Source organism: Antedon bifida, chromosome 3, assembly GCF_963402885.1.
Source record: "Antedon bifida chromosome 3, ecAntBifi1.1, whole genome shotgun sequence".
NCBI classification, from domain to species: Eukaryota; Metazoa; Echinodermata; class Crinoidea; order Comatulida; family Antedonidae; genus Antedon; species Antedon bifida.
This window is the reverse complement of record NC_136228.1, coordinates 17,034,649-17,059,553: the sequence shown is the minus strand read 5'-3', so window position 1 is coordinate 17,059,553 and position 24,905 is coordinate 17,034,649. Positions and strand designations below refer to the sequence as shown.

Below are 24,905 nucleotides of genomic sequence, written 5' to 3'. Positions count from 1 at the left end.
CTGATACAATTTGTTTTTATTTTAATAATTTGTCAAAGTACTTTTATCAAAGTGCGCTGTTATTATACTTGCCCATGCAAAGTATATACAGTAACCACATATTAAGGAAGGAAAAACGGGTTACTGCTAGTAGAAATTAATTTTAAACCGCCCAGTGATATATTGAAATTTAATTAATTAATTTGAAATGACAACGATGAGGAAATCTGTGAGAATGAGAAAAAGATTGGCTTGTAGGGAAGATAGTAAAGGCTTACTCCAGTGATGAGTGAGAGTAGTAGATGTAAAAGTAGACGAGAAGGTTAATAAGTATGATCAATGTAGTTTAAGTGAGTTATAATACGTTTATGATAACGTGTTGAGTTTGCATTGTTTAAGTTAAATTTGCATTATTAATTTATTTTTTAATGAGATTTCCTCATTGCTGGGGGAATTTATAGGAGGATTCATAGCAAATCCGAGTTGTAGCGCGCACCCAGGAATTATGTCAGTTGCTATCCCGGATGTTGAACGTGCATGAATATTGTAGTAGTTTGAAAAGGACTGAAAAGAAACGAAAGTTAATAAACGCTAACCAGTGAATACTAAAGTTTATGAATGCTAACCAGTACCAGTTTAATATATGTTTAGTTACTAAATGAGTGTATTTTGACGGGTCGAAAGTATGACAGTAGGCTTATGCTAGGGATTTGCCTGACAAACAATTTGAATTGTAAGGAAAGTATCTTTTATAATGAACAATAAGCACTGAAATCTTGTTTCTGAATAATTCATCTCAAATACAGTTCTTATTGTTCATTATAAAAGATACTTTCCTTACAAGTAGAATCATTATTGATAATATATACATTGTTACAACATGTTGCTATTAGCTGTGATATCTTCATTCCTCTTACCAGTAGTAGTACTATCAGAATCATTATTGATAATCTATACATTGTTACAACATGCTGCTATTAGCTGTGATATCTTCATTCCTCTTACCAGTAGTAGTACTATCAGAATCATTATTGATAATCTATACATTGTTACAACATGCTGCTATTAGCTGTGATATCTTCATTCCTCTTACCAGTAGTAGTACTATTAGAATCATTATTGGTATTCTATACATTGTTACAACATGCTGCTATTAGCTGTGATATCTTCATTCCTCTTACCAGTAGTAGTACTATCAGAATCATTATTGATAATCTATACATTGCTACAACATGCTGCTATTAGCTGTGATATCTTCATTCCTCTTACCAGTAGTAGTACTATCAGAATCATTATTGATAATCTCTACATTGTTACAACATGCTGCTATTAGCTGTGATATCTTCATTCCTCTTAACCAGTAGTAGTACTATCAGAATCATTATTGATAATCTATACATTGTTACAACATGCTGCTATTAGCTGTGATATCTTCATTCATCTTAACAGTAGTAGTACTAGCAGAATCATTATTGATAATCTCTACATTGTTACAACATGCTGCTATTAGCTGTGATATCTTCATTCCTCTGACCAGTAGTAGTACTATCAGAATCATTATTGATAATCTATACATTGTTACAACATGCTGCTATTAGCTGTGATATCTTCATTCATCTTAACAGTAGTAGTAATATCAGAATCATTATTGATAATCTATACATTGTTACAACATGCTGCTATTAGCTGTGATATCTTCATTCCTCTTACCAGTAGTAGTACTATCAGAATCATTATTGATAATCTATACATTGTTACAACATGCTGCTATTAGCTGTGATATCTTCATTCCTCTTACCAGTAGTAGTACTATCAGAATCATTATTGATAATCTATACATTGTTACAACATGCTGCTATTAGCTGTGATATCTTCATTCATCTTAACAGTAGTAGTACTATCAGAATCATTATTGATAATCTCTACATTGTTACAACATACTGCTATTAGCTGTGATATCTTCATTCCTCTTACCAGTAGTAGTACTATCAGAATTATTATTGATAATCTCTACATTGTTACAACATGCTGCTATTAGCTGTGATATCTTCATTCCTCTTACCAGTAGTAGTACTATCAGAATCATTATTGATAATCTCTACATTGTTACAACATGCTGCTATTCGCTGTGATATCTTCATTCCTCTACCAGTAGTAGTACTAGCAGAATCATTATTGATAATCTATACATTGTTACAACATGCTGCTATTAGCTGTGATATCTTCATTCCTCTTACCAGTAGTAGTACTATCAGAATCATTATTGATAATCTATACATTGTTACAACATGCTGCTATTAGCTGTGATATCTTCATTCCTCTACCAGTAGTAGTACTATCAGAATCATTATTGATAATCTATACATTGTTACAACATGCTGCTATTAGCTGTGATATCTTCATTCCTCTACCAGTAGTAGTACTATCAGAATCATTATTGATAATCTATACATTGTTACAACATGCTGTTATTAGCTGTGATATCTTCATTCCTCTTACCAGTAGTAGTACTATCAGAATCATTATTGATAATCTCTACATTGTTACAACATGCTGCTATTAGCTGTGATATCTTCATTCCTCTTACCAGTAGTAGTACTATCAGAATCATTATTGATAATCTATACATTGTTACAACATGCTGCTATTAGCTGTGATATCTTCATTCATCTTAACAGTAGTAGTAATATCAGAATCATTATTGATAATCTATACATTGTTACAACATGCTGCTATTAGCTGTGATATCTTCATTCCTCTTACCAGTAGTAGTACTATCAGAATCATTATTGATAATCTATACATTGTTACAACATGCTGCTATTAGCTGTGATATCTTCATTCCTCTTACCAGTAGTAGTACTATCAGAATCATTATTGATAATCTATACATTGTTACAACATGCTGCTATTAGCTGTGATATCTTCATTCATCTTAACAGTAGTAGTACTATCAGAATCATTATTGATAATCTCTACATTGTTACAACATGCTGCTATTAGCTGTGATATCTTCATTCCTCTTACCAGTAGTAGTACTATCAGAATCATTATTGATAATCTATACATTGTTACAACATGCTGCTATTAGCTGTGATATCTTCATTCCTCTACCAGTAGTAGTACTATCAGAATCATTATTGATAATCTATACATTGTTACAACATGCTGCTATTAGCTGTGATATCTTCATTCCTCTTCCAGTAGTAGTACTATCAGAATCATTATTGATAATCTATACATTGTTACAACATGCTGCTATTAGCTGTGATATCTTCATTCCTCTTACCAGTAGTAGTACTATCAGAATCATTATTGATAATCTATACATTGTTACAACATGCTGCTATTAGCTGTGATATCTTCATTCATCTTAACAGTAGTAGTACTATCAGAATCATTATTGATAATCTCTACATTGTTACAACATGCTGCTATTAGCTGTGATATCTTCATTCCTCTTCCAGTAGTAGTACTATCAGAATCATTATTGATAATCTCTACATTGTTACAACATGCTGCTATTAGCTGTGATATCTTCATTCCTCTTACCAGTAGTAGTACTATCAGAATCATTATTGATAATCTATACATTGTTACAACATGCTGCTATTAGCTGTGATATCTTCATTCATCTTAACAGTAGTAGTACTATCAGAATCATTATTGATAATCTCTACATTGTTACAACATGCTGCTATTAGCTGTGATATCTTCATTCCTCTTACCAGTAGTAGTACTATCAGAATCATTATTGATAATCTATACATTGTTACAACATGCTGCTATTAGCTGTGATATCTTCATTCCTCTACCAGTAGTAGTACTATCAGAATCATTATTGATAATCTATACATTGTTACAACATGCTGCTATTAGCTGTGATATCTTCATTCCTCTACCAGTAGTAGTACTATCAGAATCATTATTGATAATCTATACATTGTTACAACATGCTGCTATTAGCTGTGATATCTTCATTCCTCTTACCAGTAGTAGTACTATCAGAATCATTATTGATAATCTATACATTGTTACAACATGCTGCTATTAGCTGTGATATCTTCATTCATCTTAACAGTAGTAGTACTATCAGAATCATTATTGATAATCTCTACATTGTTACAACATGCTGCTATTAGCTGTGATATCTTCATTCCTCTTCCAGTAGTAGTACTATCAGAATCATTATTGATAATCTCTACATTGTTACAACATGCTGCTATTAGCTGTGATATCTTCATTCCTCTTACCAGTAGTAGTACTATCAGAATCATTATTGATAATCTATACATTGTTACAACATGCTGCTATTAGCTGTGATATCTTCATTCATCTTAACAGTAGTAGTACTATCAGAATCATTATTGATAATCTCTACATTGTTACAACATGCTGCTATTAGCTGTGATATCTTCATTCCTCTTACCAGTAGTAGTACTATCAGAATCATTATTGATAATCTATACATTGTTACAACATGCTGCTATTAGCTGTGATATCTTCATTCCTCTACCAGTAGTAGTACTATCAGAATCATTATTGATAATCTATACATTGTTACAACATGCTGCTATTAGCTGTGATATCTTCATTCCTCTACCAGTAGTAGTACTATCAGAATCATTATTGATAATCTATACATTGTTACAACATGCTGTTATTAGCTGTGATATCTTCATTCCTCTTACCAGTAGTAGTACTATCAGAATCATTATTGATAATCTATACATTGTTACAACATACTGCTATTAGCTGTGATATCTTCATTCCTCTTACCAGTAGTAGTACTATCAGAATCATTATTGATAATCTATACATTGTTACAACATGCTGCTATTAGCTGTGATATCTTCATTCCTCTTACCAGTAGTAGTACTATCAGAATTATTATTGATAATCTATACATTGTTACAACATACTGCTATTAGCTGTGATATCTTCATTCATCTTAACAGTAGTAGTACTATCAGAATCATTATTGATAATCTCTACATTGTTACAACATACTGCTATTAGCTGTGATATCTTCATTCCTCTTCCAGTAGTAGTACTATCAGAATTATTATTGATAATCTCTACATTGTTACAACATGCTGCTATTAGCTGTGATATCTTCATTCATCTTAACAGTAGTAGTACTATCAGAATCATTATTGATAATCTCTACATTGTTACAACATACTGCTTTTAGCTGTGATATCTTCATTCCTCAGTAGTAGTACTATCAGAATTATTATTGATAATCTCTACATTGTTACAACATGCTGCTATTAGCTGTGATATCTTCATTCATCTTAACAGTAGTAGTACTATCAGAATCATTATTGATAATCTCTACATTGTTACAACATACTGCTATTAGCTGTGATATCTTCATTCCTCTTCCAGTAGTAGTACTATCAGAATTATTATTGATAATCTATACATTGTTACAACATGCTGCTATTAGCTGTGATATCTTCATTCCTCTTACCATAGTAGTACTATCAGAATCATTATTGATAATCTCTACATTGTTACAACATACTGCTATTAGCTGTGATATCTTCATTCCTCTTCCAGTAGTAGTACTATCAGAATTATTATTGATAATCTCTACATTGTTACAACATACTGCTATTAGCTGTGATATCTTCATTCCTCTTCCAGTAGTAGTACTATCAGAATCATTATTGATAATCTATACATTGTTACAACATACTGCTATTAGCTGTGATATCTTCATTCCTCTTACCAGTAGTAGTACTATCAGAATCATTATTGATAATCTATACATTGTTACAACATGCTGCTATTAGCTGTGATATCTTCATTCCTCTTACCAGTAGTAGTACTATCAGAATTATTATTGATAATCTCTACATTGTTACAACATACTGCTATTAGCTGTGATATCTTCATTCCTCTTCCAGTAGTAGTACTATCAGAATTATTATTGATAATAGCTGTGACATCTTGTAAAGTGGATAAATATTTTTTGTTTTATTTGCAGACGAAAGTGGGCCAAAAGAAAGGAAAGGAAAAAAAACGGATCAAGGTAATTGATTGAAATATGTTGGTAAATAAGTAGTGTGGAGAGAGAAAATAAAAACAAATATAATATTTACAGCATCTCAAACTGGTTTTGATCAGAATTGGGGGAAACATCTCTTAGTATCTTTATTTTATTTCAATCCTTAAACATAAAACATACAAAACAAATAAAAATCCATAGCAGCCAAAAAAGCTGAATTGGGGATTTTTTACTAAGGCCAAATTTTTACAAATTATAAATTTCACATACTCTTTCAAATAAATATTATAAATATTAAACACATAAAAGCAAGCAAAAGGCACAAAGAAGCGTTTTGCTAAGAAAAAAAACATGTAAAGTCATTATTATTTAAGAATTAAGCAGACTAGTGAGATATAGAAGAAGCGGGCATTTATTATATCTGGATAATGAGACACGAAAATGTCCATATGCATTTTATCATATTTTAACTTTTAGTCGCTTTTTAAACTTAAGATTTTGTGCAATAATGTGTATGTTCTATATTTAAATTTTTTGTTTATATTTTATATATATATCTGTTTTTGATCATACTAATATTTGCTGATCTTTAAGAAGAATTTCTATTGTTATTTTTTTATGATAATGGACAAATAAAGCTTTTCAGTATTTCAGTAATTTTCTGTAATTTTATTTGCAGGAAACACAATGGCAGATTCTGAATCTTTGAACAGTTTCCGAGACCTAAAAGCTGGTCTCAGTGGGTACTTTGATGGTGAAAGATACCGTTGGATAAGGTTCCTACTATTTGATCAATTGGATGTCGGGGACCTTACAAATAGAGATTTCAATGGACATAACTTACTCAATGCACTTGAAGACAAAGGTTTAATCTCACCAACTAATGTTAACTTGCTGTTAGAGATTACAAATACATCTGACATCCAACAGGCCAAAGATCTTGTATCTAAGTATATGAGAGACAACAACATTCAGAATAGACATACTGGTAAAACCAAGTTGTCACCTTACAGAAAGGGGCTGTTTAAGGCCCTGAAACAAGTTGACCCAGATGCATTACATAATGTTACTGCTTACTATGACTTGACAAAATATAACTTCTCCAATGTATGGGATGCAGTTCTCTCTCTGGAGATTAATAAACAATTAGATGATTTCGACAAAATACAGAGGTTTGCAGAACGTCTTGGTGGAATAGCAAGCAACACACTACTTGGTAATGGTATTTAATATTCTTACAAAACTATTCCAAAGTTAATTGTAATGTAACTATTCATATCTTTCATTTGTTTTAAAATGTTACATGATTTAATTTCAATCATTGTTTATATACTATACAAGTTGATAATGTATTGATTATTTTATTTATTAACTGATTATGTATAGGCAATAGTGGGTGAGAAAGAGACTGATGAATATGGCAAGAAAGTGATAATACAGACATTGCTTTACTAAAATAGGATAATGTCATAAACACAAAAATATGTTGATGAAGAATTTGGAATTTTGTAATTTGGAAAACTGATTATAGATATAGAAAATGTAATTTAAAATTGTGTTTGAAAATTGTAAATACGGGACTAACTAACAACAACAAACCCGCACCCCCACCCCTCCTCTGGGGGTAATCTATAAGAAATTTTGAAAAATGAAGCTGGGTCTCCGGAAATTGCACTTAATTCATTGATGTAAAACTAAATTATTATAAAACTCCAGGAAAAGCTCTACCAACGTTAGGGCTGAACTAAGAAAATGTTGAAAAAATAAAGCTGCTACTAGGTCCCTGGAAATTGCAGTTTACATTGAAATATGAAATGCAATTATAAGTTTCCAGGACCAGCCCACCATGGTTGGGGTTGTTGGGGGTGAGCTAAGAAAATTTTGAAAATTAGAGCTGTTAGGTCCCCGGAAAATGCACTTAATATACTTCAAAATATAAAATGCAATTTATAAGTATCCATGACCAACTCTATGGTTGGGGCTGAGTTAAGTCAATTTTGAAAACTAGAGCTCATACTTTGAAAATGTCAGGGGTGGGGAGGTGCATCCATAAGCGTAGACCATTTTCCTAGGTGTATGCGTGCGTACCATCGATTTATGGTGAGATGTTTATGACATACAGGACATTGACAATTTAGCTATAATGAGATGTTGGCTAAACGAAAATGGCATGTCTTTTGATTAGTAATATAGGCCTACAATGAAACCTCTATTTTAGGTACCCCACCGTACAGAGGGTTAATCGTCAATTAAAAAATTGGTGAACATTCGAACAATTAGATCGATAACATAATTCTTACTGCATCATACGTCGATACACAGTACACGACGTACGCATTGGTAAACTACAGCAAGACCATAGCGAGAGGTTAAAAACAGACGGGGAAAAGATGCTTTAAATATAATTATTAATATAAAATATTGGGTGCCTTGTCTGCCTCATGCTGGCTACGGCCCTGTACAGTACATATTTTGGTCCACAATAGAGGCCAATGTAGAAATACCTTCCTCTCCTCCCCAGCATCACCACTGGTTAAAAAGATACATTCATATTATTAAACTATCTGTTTTAGTCATTAAAATCAAATTCACTGAAATAAATGTAGATGTTTGATAAATAATTTATTGCCATCTGCCACAATTTAAATTCCCATCTTATTAAAATAATACCAATGACAATAACAGTGAAATAAGAAATAATTGATTATACTTACTTGGATAAAATCATGCATAATTGTATTATTTCACAAGATTCCCAAAAAAACTACTTTTTCACAGATGTGCAAGATTGTTCAGTGACCTCTGCATTACCACAGTCTGACATCCAAGGCAGTCAACAAGGTAGGATCCATTGGTTACATTTTAAACTAAAACTAAATAGACATATTATAATAATAACTGTAGCACATTTTGAGTTAATCAAACTGTATACATTTTAGATGAAAATGTATAGTTATGTTACTCTCCAAAATAAACATAGACAGTCATTTATTTCAACATGTATAACTCATAAAAATCAAAAGCTTTGTCATTTAAATGTGTAATCCGCGGAAATGTAACATGCACATACATTAAACTATTATAAACGTCGACAATTATTATGCCATCCTATGACATGAATTAATTATGTTTACAGTGCTGAATTGTACCTATATCATTGCGGTATTATAACAGAATACACTGTATATGTTATATACAGTGTAGCATAGATGAAATTACGAGACCCATCTTTCAATCTAATTTTTAACATGATGAAGTCATCAAAATGAAACACGTAGTTACCAATTTTGGAAGGAAATTATCTGAGCAACAACATATTAACGTGTTAAAGAAATTTGGATACGTAGAATATGGATGCACGCTCTTTTAAATGTCATGAACTATGACGCAAAATATGAAAATACCACTTTTTTTTATTCAACTGGCTATATGATGACTTCACAACATCTGATTGGCAAAATATTCACTTGAATTCGTATCTACAATCCAATAGCTTCCAGAAAACGTTTTAATCATGATTATCACTTTTTATTTGGACGAGCTATAACAGATTGAAATTTACTGTAAAGATGAAAATAAGTGGCCCACGTTATTTACATTTTTAGACATTATGACGTCATAAAAATTAATATATTTTTAACTCATGCGAAAGATAGATTGACATAGACAGTATTAAAATCTCGGGAGAAATGGAATACGGATAAGTGAGATGCGCTCTATTGAATGTGATGAGCAATAACGAAAGAGACAAAAATCTTATATTTTACATTCGTGTGGCCATACGATAACGTCACAACAACCGAGAGGTAAAGATTCGGCATGAATTCATATCTACAAGATATCTGCTTACATATTATTCTGAGGAGCTATAATAGATTCAAAATAGGCATAATTTTGACAATATTTTGTAACTTTTTCAACTAAAACGCGCGTAAATGGTATAAATCAACGTGTTCGTATGACGTCATTTTAATTTGAAATGATGTCAATCTTTTTTAAAATGACTAGGAAAGGCTGTAAAATCATAATTCAAGTGAAAAACACATGATTTTCATGCTCCGTGCGCACCTTACACGTAAATTTTTTCGCGCGCGGGGGAATTTTTGACATGCGCAAAATGTCATGATCAGCGTAGAAAGTTGATTAGAAATTAATTTTGAAATTTTAAATGCGTGTGTACGCGTAACTTCTTGTGCCATTTTTAATCCATAGAAAGTTTGCCTATGATATGACCTAAATTTTCACCAAGTGTCAATACAAAATGACTTTTGGTTTATAATCTATGATCAATCATTGAAATTCATAAAATCGCTCGTAACTTACGCTGAGCGACTCTAACGTCATATAACGAAGTTTTTTGCACATCTACAGCTACAGGCCAATCTTATGACAAAGTTATACAATCTTATGTTTACCAGAATTAGAGATACGCTGCGAACAAAGTTCTGGGAAAGAAAGAAGAATAACATGGAAAAAAAAAAAAAAAAGATCATGACAATAACAAGGAGTTATCCGCCAAGTGCGGATAACCAATTAGATTCATATTTAAATGGTTCTACATACAATACAACACATACTGACATGACATTTTTTTACTAATATTCCAAAAACTATCACATCTTTACAGATGAGCAAGATGATACAGAGACCACTACACAAGAAAATGAACAAGGTATAGTGTGATTCATTTTTGTATCAATTACTAACAACATTGAATTGAGCCAGAATTAATTACGTTAACCTGTTGAAAATGGAGACATAAGCACCTATCAGTAACATTTAATGTCAACAAAAACAAATAACGATCTTTTTTTATTTTTGTTGAACAGAATTAACAAAGCAATTAACATCAGATTCACAGAGTACTGTTAATGAGGAATCTCAAAAACCAATGAAGAAACTGATGATTGAGGAACAGGAAAGAAAACTTGAAGCAGAGAGTGGTGAGTTTAGGATCATAAATCAATTTACTTTTTATTTTATTTCATCACTACACTAGTCAAGTGAGTTACAAAGTTGAACAATAGAAAATGATGAATAGACATTTATTTAAACATATATAACTCAATCAACAATTGTCTAAAGCTGTTCTTTAATATACTGTTCAATACATAATGTATACATACATATATAAACTATATTCTGTATATTTGTCTTTATAACAGAAGTGACAAAGGAATTACCATCAGATTCACCAGGTACTGTTAAGGAGGAATCTCATACACAATTGGAACAGGAAATTAAACCTAAACCAGAAACTGGTGAGTTGAGTCTCATAGAATAATTTGTATATGGTTAATTTGGCCAGTTGTTGTTGCACGCCTTTGTACACTCAGTCTGTTGGAATTCAGTATGTTACATAACTAAATTCTTCTTCATATTATGGTTCTACATACAATACAACACATACTGACATGAAATTATTTTACTAATATTCCAAAAAATATTACATCTTCACAGATGAGCAAGATGATACAGAGACCAATACACAAGAAAATGAACAAGGTACAGTATGATTCATTTTTGGCCATGATTACATGTATCTATTACAATTACTAACAACATTGAATTGAGCCAGAATTAATTACGTTAACCTGTTGAAAATGGTTAAGCACCACTAACCTATCAGTAACATGTCAACAAAAACAACAAACTTTTCTGTATTTTTGTTGAACAGAATTAACAAAGCAATTAACATCAGATTCACTGAGTACTGTTAATGAAGAATTACAAACACAAATGAAGAAAGGGATGATTGAGGAACAGGAAACAAAACTTGAAGCAAAGAGTGGTGAGTTAAGGATCATAAATCAATTTACTTTTTATTTTTTTTTTTTCATCACCACTCAACAGTGACACAAGTCAAGTCAATTGCAAAGTTCAACAAAAGAAAATGATAAACATATTTAAACATAATAACTGTCTTTTCTGGATGTTTTTATTGACCAGAAGTGACAAAGCAATTTCTATCGGATTCATCAGATACACAAGTAGTGGAACAGGAAATTAAACCTGACCCAGAGAGTGGTGAGTCTCATAAAATATTAATTGTGTTATTATATGGTTAAAATAACTTTAAATGTGATTTTATAGAAAGATTTCAGCTAAATTTTTTTTACATCCTCCACTTGCCAATTTTTACCCACCCCAATAGAGCAATATCATGTTCATTCTGCAAAAAGAATTCTGAATTAGTCTTAGTTTTTCTGTAACAGTGATTTTTTCGAAAAATTTCATTTTTCTACGATTTTGACCAACAATTTTATGCCAAATTTTTTATAAAACGATAAAAATAATTCAAATTTGTTTGATATTTTTATTTGTTACACATATCTTCATCAATAGGGAGGTTTCGCAACCTTACGAATACGAAAACTGATACGTCACGCACACGTATTCGTTTTTCGTTAGCCAGTAAAAATCTGTTTCGCATGGCAACGAATATTGAGGGCGCCGTCCAAAATATGACTGCGGTAAATTTGAGCGAAGCGCAGGTACGTGTTGCTTGGTTGTCTAGGCCTAGCGTAACATCAAAGCGAGTGAGGACTTTAAAAACTGCTATTTATCAAAGTTTACCTGGCATTTTAGTAAATTACTTTAGTAAATTAATTTCAATAAATCTATAATTATATTATAATCATGAATCATTCCTGATTCAAATGCAAAATGTGCAAAATAGATCAAAAACTATACTCGTTTTGTAGTTACGAATATGACTGGTGATATTCGTCAACACGAATACGCTTTACGAATATGAAATGGGGATCAGCTCAAAAGTTTCACAAATGTGTGATGTATCTGTTTTCGTTATCGTATTCGTAAGGTTGCGAAACCTCCCTATTATCCAGTGGGAAAACCATATTCTATAAAAATTATAGAAGAAATAGTTTTTATCATGAATTAATAAAAAAACAGGAAATCCAAAATAGATGTAATGATGTCATTAATATGCTAATTAGCTTTTTTTTTACTTCCAACCATAGACCAACCTTTTAAAATAATTACAAAATTATGTCATTTAGTATTTTTTTGCAAATTTCTTAAATGCATATACGCACATAGCTGGAACTAATGCTGCGCAGTGAAAGGGTTAAATCAACAAAAACAATTTCAATGAAATAAAATTTATTAATTTCAATTTCAAAAGTTTGCCCATCTGTCACAATTTAAATTCCCATCTTAATAAAATAATACTAATGACAATGGCAGTAAAATAAGAAATAATTGATTATACATCCTTGGATAAAACTAGACATGAAACTCGTCACTTTGACGAGTTAGTTATCCGCACCACGACAAACGCCATGTGCACGTCATACGTTGGAATATTGCACACAGATAAAGATTATGGCATTATGGCAAGAACTGAAGAATATCATATGCTGTTAGTGCTGAATTCTGTCAATTTTGTGTCATATAGTATATACAGTGCAAACAGTATAATCTGTAGACATATTACATACAGTGTAGAATAGGTGAAATTACGGGACCCGCCATTTATTCCAATTTTTACCATGGCGACGGTATCAAAATGAAACACTTAGATAGCAATTTCAGAAGGAAATTATCTCAGGAACAACATATTAACGTGTAGAAGAAATTTGAATACGTAAAATATAGATGCGCACCCTTTTAAATGTGATGAACTATTACGCAAAATATGAAAATATGACTTTTTTTATTCAACTGGCCATATGATGACGTCACAACATCCGATTGGCAACATGTTTACATGAATTCGTATCTACAATCCAATAGCTTCCAGAAAACGTTTTAATCATGATTATCACTTTTTATTCTGACGAGCTATAACAGATTGAAATTTACTGTAAAGATGAAAATAAGTGACCCACGTTATTTACATTTTTAGACATGATGACGTCATAAAAATTTAAACATTTTTAACTCATACGGAAGATAGTTGATTAACGTAGACAATAATAAAATCTCGGGGGAAATGGAATACGTATAAGCGAGATGAGCTCTGTTGAATATGACGAGCAATAACGAAAGAGACAAAAATCCTATATTTTACATTCGTGTGGCCATACGATGACGTCATAACATCCGAGAGGTACAAATTCTGCATGAAGTCATATCTACAATTTATCATCTTACATAATAAGTTAAAAAAATTGGGCTAACCTTTGATCCCGAAGAGCTATAATTGATTCGAAATTGGCATTATTTTGACAATATTTTATAACTTTTTCAACTAAAACGCGCGCAAATGGTCTAAATCAACGTGTTCGTATGACGTCATTTTAATTTGAAATGATGTTAATCTTTATTAAACTGACTAGGAAAGGCTGTAAAATCATAATTTTAGAGAAAAACACATGATTTTCATGCTCTGTGCGCACCTTACGCGTAACATTTTTCGCGCGCGTGGGAATTTTTGACATGCTCAAAATGTCATGATCAGCGTGGATAGAAATTATTTTTGCGCATTTTGAAATTTTAAATGCGCGTACGCGCGTAACTTCTTGTGAAACATGCCATTTTTAATCCATAGAAAGTTTGCCCTTAATACAAAATAACTTTTTGTTTATAATCTATGATCAATCATTGAAATTCATAAAATCGCGCGTAATTCATGTTGAGCAACTCTGACGTCATTCAAAAATAGGAGGTGCACAAGTTCACGTAAATGTCGATATGTTGACAAAGTTACGATATGTTCTGTTTACATGTTTTAGAGAAACGCGACGCACAAAAATGACAGAAGGAAAGAAGTATAATACAGAAAAAAAAAAAAAGATGATGAAACAGGACAGTTACAAGGAGTTATCCGCTACTAAGCGGATAACTAATTATCCGCTACTAAGCGGATAACTAATTATGCATAATTGTATTATTTCACAAGATTCCAAAAAAAACTACTTTTTCACAGATGTGCAAGATGGTTCAGTGACCTCTGCATTACCACAGTCTGACATCCAAGGCAGTCAACAAGGTAGTATCCATTGGTTACATTTTAAACTAAAACTAAATAGACATATTATAATAATAACTGTAGCACATTTTGAGTTATTCAAACTGTATACATTTTAGATGAAAATGTATAGTTATGTTACTCTCCAAAATGAACATAGACAGTCATTTATTTCAACATGTATAACTCATAAAAAAATCAAAAGCTTTGTCATTTAAATGTGTAATGTATAAATTACTGTCTTTTCTGTATTTTTGTTGAACAGAAGTAACAAAACAATTAGATTCAGATTCACCAGTTACTGTTAATGAGGAATTTCAAAAACCAATGAAGAAACTGATGATTGAGGAACAGGAAAGAAAACTTGAAGCAGAGAGTGGTGAGTTTAGGATCATAAATCAATTTACTTTTTATTTTATTTCATCACTACACTAGTCAAGTGAGTTACAAAGTTGAACAATAGAAAATGATGAATAGACATTTATTTAAACATATATAACTCAATCAACAATTGTCTAAAGCTGTTCTTTAATATACTGTTCAATACATAATGTATACATACATATATAAACTATATTCTGTATATTTGTCTTTATAACAGAAGTGACAAAGGAATTACCATCAGATTCACCAGGTACTGTTAAGGAGGAATCTCATACACAATTGGAACAGGAAATTAAACCTAAACCAGAAACTGGTGAGTTGAGTCTCATAGAATAATTTGTATATGGTTAATTTGGCCAGTTGTTGTTGCACGCCTTTGTACACTCAGTCTGTTGGAATTCAGTATGTTACATAACTAAATTCTTCTTCATATTATGGTTCTACATACAATACAACACATACTGACATGAAATTATTTTACTAATATTCCAAAAAATATTACATCTTCACAGATGAGCAAGATGATACAGAGACCAATACACAAGAAAATGAACAAGGTACAGTATGATTCATTTTTGGCCATGATTACATGTATCTATTACAATTACTAACAACATTGAATTGAGCCAGAATTAATTACGTTAACCTGTTGAAAATGGTTAAGCACCACTAACCTATCAGTAACATGTCAACAAAAACAACAAACTTTTCTGTATTTTTGTTGAACAGAATTAACAAAGCAATTAACATCAGATTCACTGAGTACTGTTAATGAAGAATTACAAACACAAATGAAGAAAGGGATGATTGAGGAACAGGAAACAAAACTTGAAGCAAAGAGTGGTGAGTTAAGGATCATAAATCAATTTACTTTTTATTTTTTTTTTTTCATCACCACTCAACAGTGACACAAGTCAAGTCAATTGCAAAGTTCAACAAAAGAAAATGATAAACATATTTAAACATAATAACTGTCTTTTCTGGATGTTTTTATTGACCAGAAGTGACAAAGCAATTTCTATCGGATTCATCAGATACACAAGTAGTGGAACAGGAAATTAAACCTGACCCAGAGAGTGGTGAGTCTCATAAAATATTAGTTGTACTATTATATGGTTAAATTGATTTTATAGTATTATATACTTCTTCATATCCTGTTTTTTTGTTTTATTTCAACATTTATTCAAAAAAAAAGTCAGAAATAGAAAAAAAAAATGCTAAATTCGACTTTTCTATTTAACTAATCTTTAAAAAATAACATTTCTTTTATTATTAGTCAAGTGAATGAGAATACAATTGGTACAATATGACAATATCTTCATAATCTAAAACTAGACATGAAACTCGTCACTTTGACGAGTTAGTTATACGCACAACGACAAACGCCACGTGCACGTCATACGTTGGAATATTGCACACAGATAAAGATTATGGCATTATGACAAGAACTGAAGAATATGATATGCTGTTAGTGCTGAATTCTGTCAATTTGTGTCATATAGTATATACATGCAAACAGTATAATCTGTATACATATTACATACAGTGTAGAATAGGTGAAATTACGGGACCCGCCATTTATTCCAATTTTTAACATGGCGACGGTATCAAAATGAAACACTTAAATAGCAATTTCTGAAGGAAATTATCTCAGGAACAACATATTAACGTGTAGAAGAAATTTGAATACGTAAAATATAGATTCGCACCCTTTTAAATGTGATGAACTATTACGCAAAATATGAAAATACAACTTTTTTTATTCAACTGGCCATATGATGACGTCACAACATCCGATTGGCAAAATGTTTACATGAATTCGTATCTACAATCCAATAGCTTCCAGAAAACGTTTTAATCGTGATTATCACATTTTATTCTTACGAGCTATTACAGATTAAAATTTACTGTAAAGATGAAATTAATGACCCACGTAATTAAAATTTTTAGGCATGATGACGTCATAAAAATTAAAATATTTTTATCTCATGCTAAAGAAAGTTGATTGACCTACACAATATATAAATTTAGGAGAAAAAGGAATACAGATAAGCGTGATGCGCTCCATTGAATGTGATGAGCAATAACGAAAGAGACAAAAATCCTATATTTTACATTCGTGTGGCCATACGATGACGTCACAATGTTTTTTTAGCCTTATCGATGCATGATCCGATATCTACAACTCATCAACTTCTAGATTTTGTAATAAAAATAAACGGTTCACGGTTTACTTTAGAAACTATGACTGTTTAAAAAAAGACATAATTTTGACGATTTTTTAAGCTTTTTCATAAAAAACGCGCACGAATTGTCTAATTCAACGTGTTCGTATGGCGTTATTTAAACTGGAAAAGGTCTAAATTGTTTTCAAAATTACTAGGAAAGACTTGAAAAATATAATTCAAGAGAAAAAAATATGTTTTTAACGCTACGTGCGCACCGCGTGCGTAAAAAATTGCGCGCCCGTGGGAATTTTTGACATGCTCAAAATGACAAGAAACGCATAAAAAGTTGATTAGAAATTAATTTTGCGCATTTTGAAATTTTAAATGCGCGTGCGCGCGTAACTTCTTGTGAAACATGCCATTTTTAATCCGTAGAAAGTTTGCCCCTGATATGACTTAAATTTTGTCAAAGTGTCAATACTAAATGACTTTTGGTTTTTAATCTATAATCAATCATTGAAATTCATAAAATTGCGCGTAAGTCACGTTGCGCAACTATGACGTCATTCAAAAATAGAAGGTGCACAACTTCACGTAAATGCCCATATGTTGTCAAAGTTATGAAATGTTATGTTTACACATTTTAGAGAAACGCGACTCACAAAAAGGAAGGAAGGAAACAAGAATAATACAGACTAGATTTGAACTCGTCACTTTGACGAGTTCGGGTTATCCGCGCAAACGCAATATGCACATACGTTTAAAATATATGAACGCCGAAAATGATTATGCCATCCTATGACATGAATTAAATATGTTTACAGTGCTGAATTGTGCCTATTTTGTAGCATACAGCATATTACAGTATTTACAGAATACACTGTATATGTTATATACAGTGTAGCATAGACGAAATTACAAGACCCATCTTTTAAAGCCAATTATTAAAGTGATGACGTCATCAAATTGACTTATAAAGATACTATTTTAGAAGGTAATTATCGAAATAATTACATTAATACAAATTTGAAGAATTTTGGGCACGTAAAAGTGAGATGCGCTCTTGTTTAAACGCAATGAACTTTTACGCAAGAGATGAAAATATGACTTTTTGAATTCAACTGGCCATATGATGACATCATGACATCAGATAGACAAAATTTGTATATGAATTCATATCTACAATTCAACAACTTCTATAATAAGTTTTAATCATGCGCGTCACTTTTTATTCTGACGAGCTATAACAGATTAACATTTACTGTAAAAATGAAAATAAGTGACCCACGTTATTTACGTTTTTAGACATGATGACGTCATAAAAATTAAAATATTTTTAATTCATGCGAAAGATAGTTGATTGACGTAGATAATATTAAAATCTTGGGGGAAATGGAATACGTATAAGCGAGATGCGCACTATTTAATGTGATGAGCAATAACGAAAGAGTAAAAAATCCTATATTTTACATTCGTGTGGCCATACGATGACGTCATAACATCCGAGTGGTAAAGGTTCTGCATGAATTCATATCTACAACATATCTGCTTACATATTAAATTAAAAAAATTGGGGGTCGTGGATGATCCCAAAGAGCTATAATAGATTAAAAATAGGCTTAATTTTGACAATATGTTGTCACTTTTGCAACTAAAACTCGCGCAAATGGTCTAAATCAACGTGTTCGTATGACGTCATTTTAATTTGAAATGACGTAAATCTTTTTTAAAATGACTAAGAAAGGCTGTAAAATCATAATTCAAGAAAAAAACACATGATTTTCATGCTCCGTGCGCACCTTACGCGTAATTTTTTTCACGCGCGTGGGAATTTTTGACATGTTTAAAATGTCATGATCAGCGTAGAAAGTTGATTAGAAATTAATTTTGCGCATTCTTAAATTTTAAATGCGCGTGCGCGCGTAACTTCTTGTGAAACATGTCATTTTTAATCCATAGAAAGTTTGCCCTTGATATGACTTAAATTGTCACCAAGTGTCAATACAAAATGACTTTTGGTTTATAATCTATGACCAAACATTGAAATTCATAAAATCGCGCGTAACTTACGCTACGCGACTCTAACGTCATATAACGAAGTTTCCTGCACATCTACAGCTACAGATCAATCTTATGACAAAGTTATACAATCTTATGTTGACAAGGGTGAGAGATATGCGTGCAACAAAATTCCGGGAAAGAAAGAAGAACAAAGATGATGAAAAAAAAAGATATTTACAATCACATGGGTTATCCTGCAACTAAGTTGCGGATAACCAAAAAACTAGATTTGAACTCATCACTTTGACGAGTTCGGGTTATCCGCGCATACGCAACATGCACGTACTTTAAACTATATGAACCTCGACAATTATTATGCCATCCTTTGACATGAAATAAAAATGTTTACAGTGCTGAATTGTACCTATTATGTAGCATACACCATATTACAGTATTTTACAGAATAAACTGTATATATGTTATATACAGTGTAGCATAGACGGAATTACGAGACCCATCTTTTAAATCCAATTATTAACACGATTACATCATCAAATTGACATATAAAGATAACCACTTTAGAAGATAATTATCTGAATAATTACATTAAAACAAATTTGAAGAATTTTGGGAACGTAAAAGTGAGATGCGCTCTCGTTTAAACGCAATGAACTTTGACGCAAGAGATGAAAATATGACTTTTTGAATTCAACTGGCCATATGATGACGTCACAACATCTGATTGGCAAAATATTCATATCTACAATCCAATAGCTTCCAGAAAACGTTTTAATCATGATTATCACTTTTTAATCTGACGAGCTATAACAGATTGATATTTACTGTAAAGATGAAAATAAGTGACCCAAGTTATTTACGTTTTTAGACATGATGACGTCATAAAAATTAAAATATTTTTAATTCATGCAAAAGATAGTTGATTGACGTAGACAATATTACAATTTCGGGGGAAATGGAATACGTATAAGCGAGATGCGCTTTGTTGAATGTGATGAGCAATAACGAAAGAGTAAAAAATCCTATATTTTACATTCGTGTGGCCATACGATGACGTCATAACATTCGAGTGGTAAAGGTTCGGCATGAATTCATATCTACAACATATCTGCTTACATATTAAATTAAAAAAATTGGGGGTCGTGGATGATCCTGAGGAGCTATAATAGATTAAAAATAGGCTTAATTTTGACAATATGTTGTCACTTTTGCAACTAAAACGCACGCAAATGGTGTAAATCAACGTGTTCGTATGACGTCATTTTAATTTGAAATGATGTCAATCTTTTTTAAAATAACTAGGAAAGACTGTAAAATTATAATTCAAGAGAAAAACACATGATTTTCATGCTCCGTGCGCACCTTACGCGTAATTTTTTTCGCGCGCGTGGGAATTTTTGACATGCTCAAAATGTCATGATCAGCGTGGAAAGTTGATTAGAAATTAATTTTGCGCATTTTTAATTTTTAAATGCGCGTGCGCGCGTAACTTCTTGTGAAACATGTCATTTTTAATCCATAGAAAGTTTGCCCTTAATTTAACTTAAATTTTCACCAAGTGTCAATATAAAATTACTTTTGGTTTATAATCTATGACCAATCATTGAAATTCATAAAATCGCGCGTAACTTACGCTGCGCGACTCTAAAGTCATATAACGAAGTTTCTTGCACATCTACAGCTACAGGTCAATCTTATGACAAAGTTATACAATCTTATGTTGACAAGGATGAGAGATATGCGACGCACAAAAATCCGGGAAAGAAAGAAGAATAAAGATGAAGAAAAAAGATATTTACAATAACAAGGGTTATCCGCAACTTACTAGTTGCGGATAACCAAAAATATTGATCCCATACAATAACAAGGAGTTATCCGCTCTACCAAGCGGATAACTAATAATATCAGTTTTTAGTCTTTTCTTAAAAACATTAAATGACTTGCAACATTTTCTAAGTTATTAATTTAGGTCCATTATATGTATATACAAAGATTGAGATATTCTAAGTTTAACAAAAGGAATGTTGAGTTTCCTTACATTTCTTAAATTGGTGCAGGTGTGTCTTCTTGTGCAGGTGTGTCTTCTTGTGCAGGTGTGTCTTCTGATGCAGGTGCGTCTTCTGGTGCAGGTGTGTCTTCTTGTGCAGGTGTGTCTTCTGATGCAGGCGCATCTTCTGGTGGAGTTGTGTCTTCTATTGCAGGCGCATCTTCTGGTGGAGTTGTGTCTTCTGGTGCAGGCGCATCTTCTGGTGCAGGCGCATCTTCTTGTGCAGGTGTGTCTTCTGGTGCAGGTGTGTCTGGTGCAGGTGTGTCTTCTGGTACAGGTGTGTCTTCTGGTGCAGGTGTGTCTTCTGTTGCAGGTGTGTCTTCTGGTGCAGGTGTGTCTTCTGGTGCAGGTGTGTCTTCTGGTGCAGGTGTGTCTTCTGGTGCAGGTGTGTCTTCTGGTGCAGGTGTGTCTTCTGGTGGAGTTGTGTCTTCTGGTGCAGGCGCATCTTCTGGTGCAGGCGCATCTTCTTGTGCAGGTGTGTCTTCTGTTGCAGGTGCGTCTTCTGGTGCAGGCGTGTCTTCTTGTGCAGGCGTGTCTTCTGATGTAGGTGTGTCTTCTGGTGCAGGTGTGTCTTCTGGTGCAGGTGTGTCTTCTGGTGCAGGTGTGTCTTCTGGTGCAGGTGTGTCTTCTGGTGCAGGTGTGTCTTCTGATGCAGATGTGTCTTCAGGTGATTATCAAGGTAACCATCAAGGCATTAGAACCATCCATCTGTAACCTTTTTTCTGTTAAGAACATGTGTATAGATACTTGTTTTATTCATCTTTTTTTTAATGACTTGATGAAAACTATTGTTTAATGTCATTATGACCTTATGTGTATTAGTGTATTAATCGGCAATTTGAAATTAGTATAGTAGTTGTTTTTTAAATAGATAAATGTTATATCATTCCTTGTAAATTTCATATCATTATATAGTATTTTTTGTATGTACAGTTGATAAGGCCAGCAGAGTTTCCTTGCGAGATAATAACATTTTTAATGAATTAAATTTAATGAAATATCCGTGCCTTTTGATTAAAACAACTAAATAATACTGTATACTGTACATGCCATTATTTTTTATTTGATTAAGGCTTTGGTACACATTTTAACATACTATTAAAATGGTTTAGGTTTGACTGTTTTCAGTCTTTGTCTTTGACTGTTTTCAGTCTTTGTTAACATAAATTCCACAGGGTGTTTAATTGTTTAATTATTTCTCACTATATCTATTGTTTAATTATTTCTCACCATATCTTTTTCTTAATGAGCTTGCTTTGTTGTTATTTCAGGTATGCATCATGGCGGGTAAGTATTTTCCACCTATGTATTGTTATTTGATAAAATTACAATATAAATTTGTTAATAAATGGGCACTTTGTGTTAAGTGAGTTAAGTATGAGTTTCAGAATACAGAACTTTTTCATTTCATATAAAATTTATAACAATACAATTACAAAAAAACAAATAAAAAAGATAAAAAGAGATTACTCCGGTCATCGTCAACACGTACAAACCATTATAGAAATTCATTTATCTCTACTGGGATACGATGTTATATCGAACATTTTCAGAGATAATCTGTTTTATGTATTTACTTAAATTATTAGATATATTTTCAATATAATCATCATTTTATTCTTGAACTGCCACAATGTAAATTTCCTGCCTCTCCACAAAGGCCGGCAGGAATACCAAAAGTGAAAGTCAAAGTCAATACAGGTGCTAATCAACTGAAGCCTGTTTTCTAGTCTATGTTATTCAACGCATCATCGTTGATCGTTTAATGTTCAACTACGATCATTGTTATCGATCAATACTTTATTAGAATTTTATTATTTAATTGTACATTTTTATGTCTAGTCGAAAGAAAAAGAAGTGTGGGAAATGTTTTTGCAAGTTGTTATAAGGTATAGTATTTAACTTGAGTATATAACAGTTTAAAAAATTTAATTTGTTTCTAAAGTCATGCACTGTTTTTCTATTAAAAAAGACTAATATAGTTTGAATATATAAGAAATTATTTGTTTTCCTATAAAATGCTTTTTGTAGTCTGTAGATTAAATTATGTAAATTACAGAACTTTATTTAAAAAAAATATAGAAAGCTCTCAATAATATTTCTAAAAAGATGAGGATTTATGAAACATTTTCACTTTGATTACAGATCACTGGTGGATAGTTACTATAACTTGGTTTATTCTATTGGCAACCTTTGTCATCTTAATTATTATATATGATGGCTTAGCAGCAAGAATTGGCAGTTGTATTGGATTGTTGGTAACTGTTGGTGGTAGCTGTATCTGGTATGTGCATAAGAAAGTCACCAAATCTCATACTCGGTCAACAAACGCAGCAGCAGACGAACAAAGAGTACGCTATTCTGTAATTTCCCGACAAGAACTATAGATCACAAGGAAAGATAACTGTTAACAGACTTTGTATAAAGAATATCAATGTGAAATGCAAAATATGTGAAAATATAATGGGAGTTTTGTCACAATGATATAACTAAAGGTTTAGAGGGAGTTAATTAAATATTGCCATCCGAGGGTCAAAAGTCACAATCGACTTTCCATTTCTCTACTTATGAAAAAACATTTGTAAAAAAAATTAAAATAATAATTGAGCCTTGAAACTGCAACATTTATTTATTTCAGGATTTTTGTAAAACTTTACAAATTTCATTTTTTTTTTCCGGTAAAAAAAATTAGACTTTTTAGTTTGCCTCAAGGAAATTGTGTAATTGATCAAAAAAGGACCAAAGAAAAAAGAAATCATTAAATGAAATGCAATGCCAGTATTATGTATGTAAATAATATCTCATATTTGATATTTAGTTTTATTAAGCTTAACATGCTATAGTAAACAGTTGTCAACATATTGAAGCTGTATTAACTCAGTTGTCAATTGTGTACTCAATGCTGTAGTAGACAGTTGTCAACATATTGAAGCTGTAACTCAGTTGTCAATTGTGTACTCAATGCTGTAGTAGACAGTTGTCAACATATTGAAGCTGTAACTCAGTTATCAATTGTGTACTCAATGCTGTAGTAGACAGTTGTCAACTTATTGAAGCTGTAACTCAGTTGTCAATTGTGTACTCAATGCTGTAGTAGACAGTTGTTAACATATTGAAGCTGTAACTCAGTTGTCAATTGTGTACTCAATGCTGTAGTAGACAGTTGTCAACATATTGAAGCTGTAACTCAGTTGTCAATTGTGTACTCAATGCTGTAGTAGACAGTTGTCAACTTATTGAAGCTGTAACTCAGTTGTCAATTGTGTACTCAATGCTGTAGTAGACAGTTGTCAACATATTGAAGCTGTAACTCAGTTGTTAATTGTGTACTCAATGCTGTAGTAGACAGTTGTTAAC

General features: G+C 31.9%; 2 protein-coding genes across 2 annotated transcripts in view; both read left to right on the top strand.

The window, feature by feature from the left end:
- The window catches only part of LOC144838181 (uncharacterized), a 160,082-nt gene extending 136,130 nt beyond the window's left edge, over positions 1-23,952 (top strand). Inside the window, exons 17-28 of the mRNA XM_078693540.1 lie at positions 5,975-6,019; positions 6,675-7,211; positions 14,889-14,951; positions 15,196-15,309; positions 15,532-15,627; positions 15,827-15,871; positions 16,044-16,157; positions 16,316-16,393; positions 21,577-22,227; positions 22,820-22,835; positions 23,391-23,437; positions 23,694-23,952. Of these exons, the coding sequence (XP_078549666.1) occupies positions 5,975-6,019; positions 6,675-7,211; positions 14,889-14,951; positions 15,196-15,309; positions 15,532-15,627; positions 15,827-15,871; positions 16,044-16,157; positions 16,316-16,393; positions 21,577-22,227; positions 22,820-22,835; positions 23,391-23,436 (1,805 nt within the window). The 3' untranslated portion in view covers position 23,437; positions 23,694-23,952. The remainder of the gene's footprint in view (positions 1-5,974; positions 6,020-6,674; positions 7,212-14,888; positions 14,952-15,195; positions 15,310-15,531; positions 15,628-15,826; positions 15,872-16,043; positions 16,158-16,315; positions 16,394-21,576; positions 22,228-22,819; positions 22,836-23,390; positions 23,438-23,693) is intronic.
- Positions 8,722-13,165, top strand: LOC144837168 (uncharacterized). The gene is made up of 8 exons (XM_078692181.1): positions 8,722-8,836; positions 10,623-10,667; positions 10,825-10,938; positions 11,161-11,256; positions 11,456-11,500; positions 11,673-11,786; positions 11,945-12,022; positions 13,143-13,165. The coding sequence occupies exons 1-8, from the start codon at positions 8,722-8,724 to the stop codon at positions 13,163-13,165; spliced, it is 630 nt and encodes a 209-aa protein (XP_078548307.1).
- Positions 23,953-24,905: the final 953 nt, after the last annotated feature.

Excerpts from the sequence above, each read along its gene's own strand:
- LOC144837168 (XM_078692181.1), top strand. The coding sequence starts at position 8,722 with ATGCATAATTGTATTATTTCACAAGATTCCCAAAAAAACTACTTTTTC. Across the intron at positions 8,837-10,622 it reads CATCCAAGGCAGTCAACAAG|ATGAGCAAGATGATACAGAG; the intron begins GTAGGATCCATT and ends ACATCTTTACAG. Across the intron at positions 11,501-11,672 it reads TACACAAGAAAATGAACAAG|AATTAACAAAGCAATTAACA; the intron begins GTACAGTATGAT and ends TTTGTTGAACAG.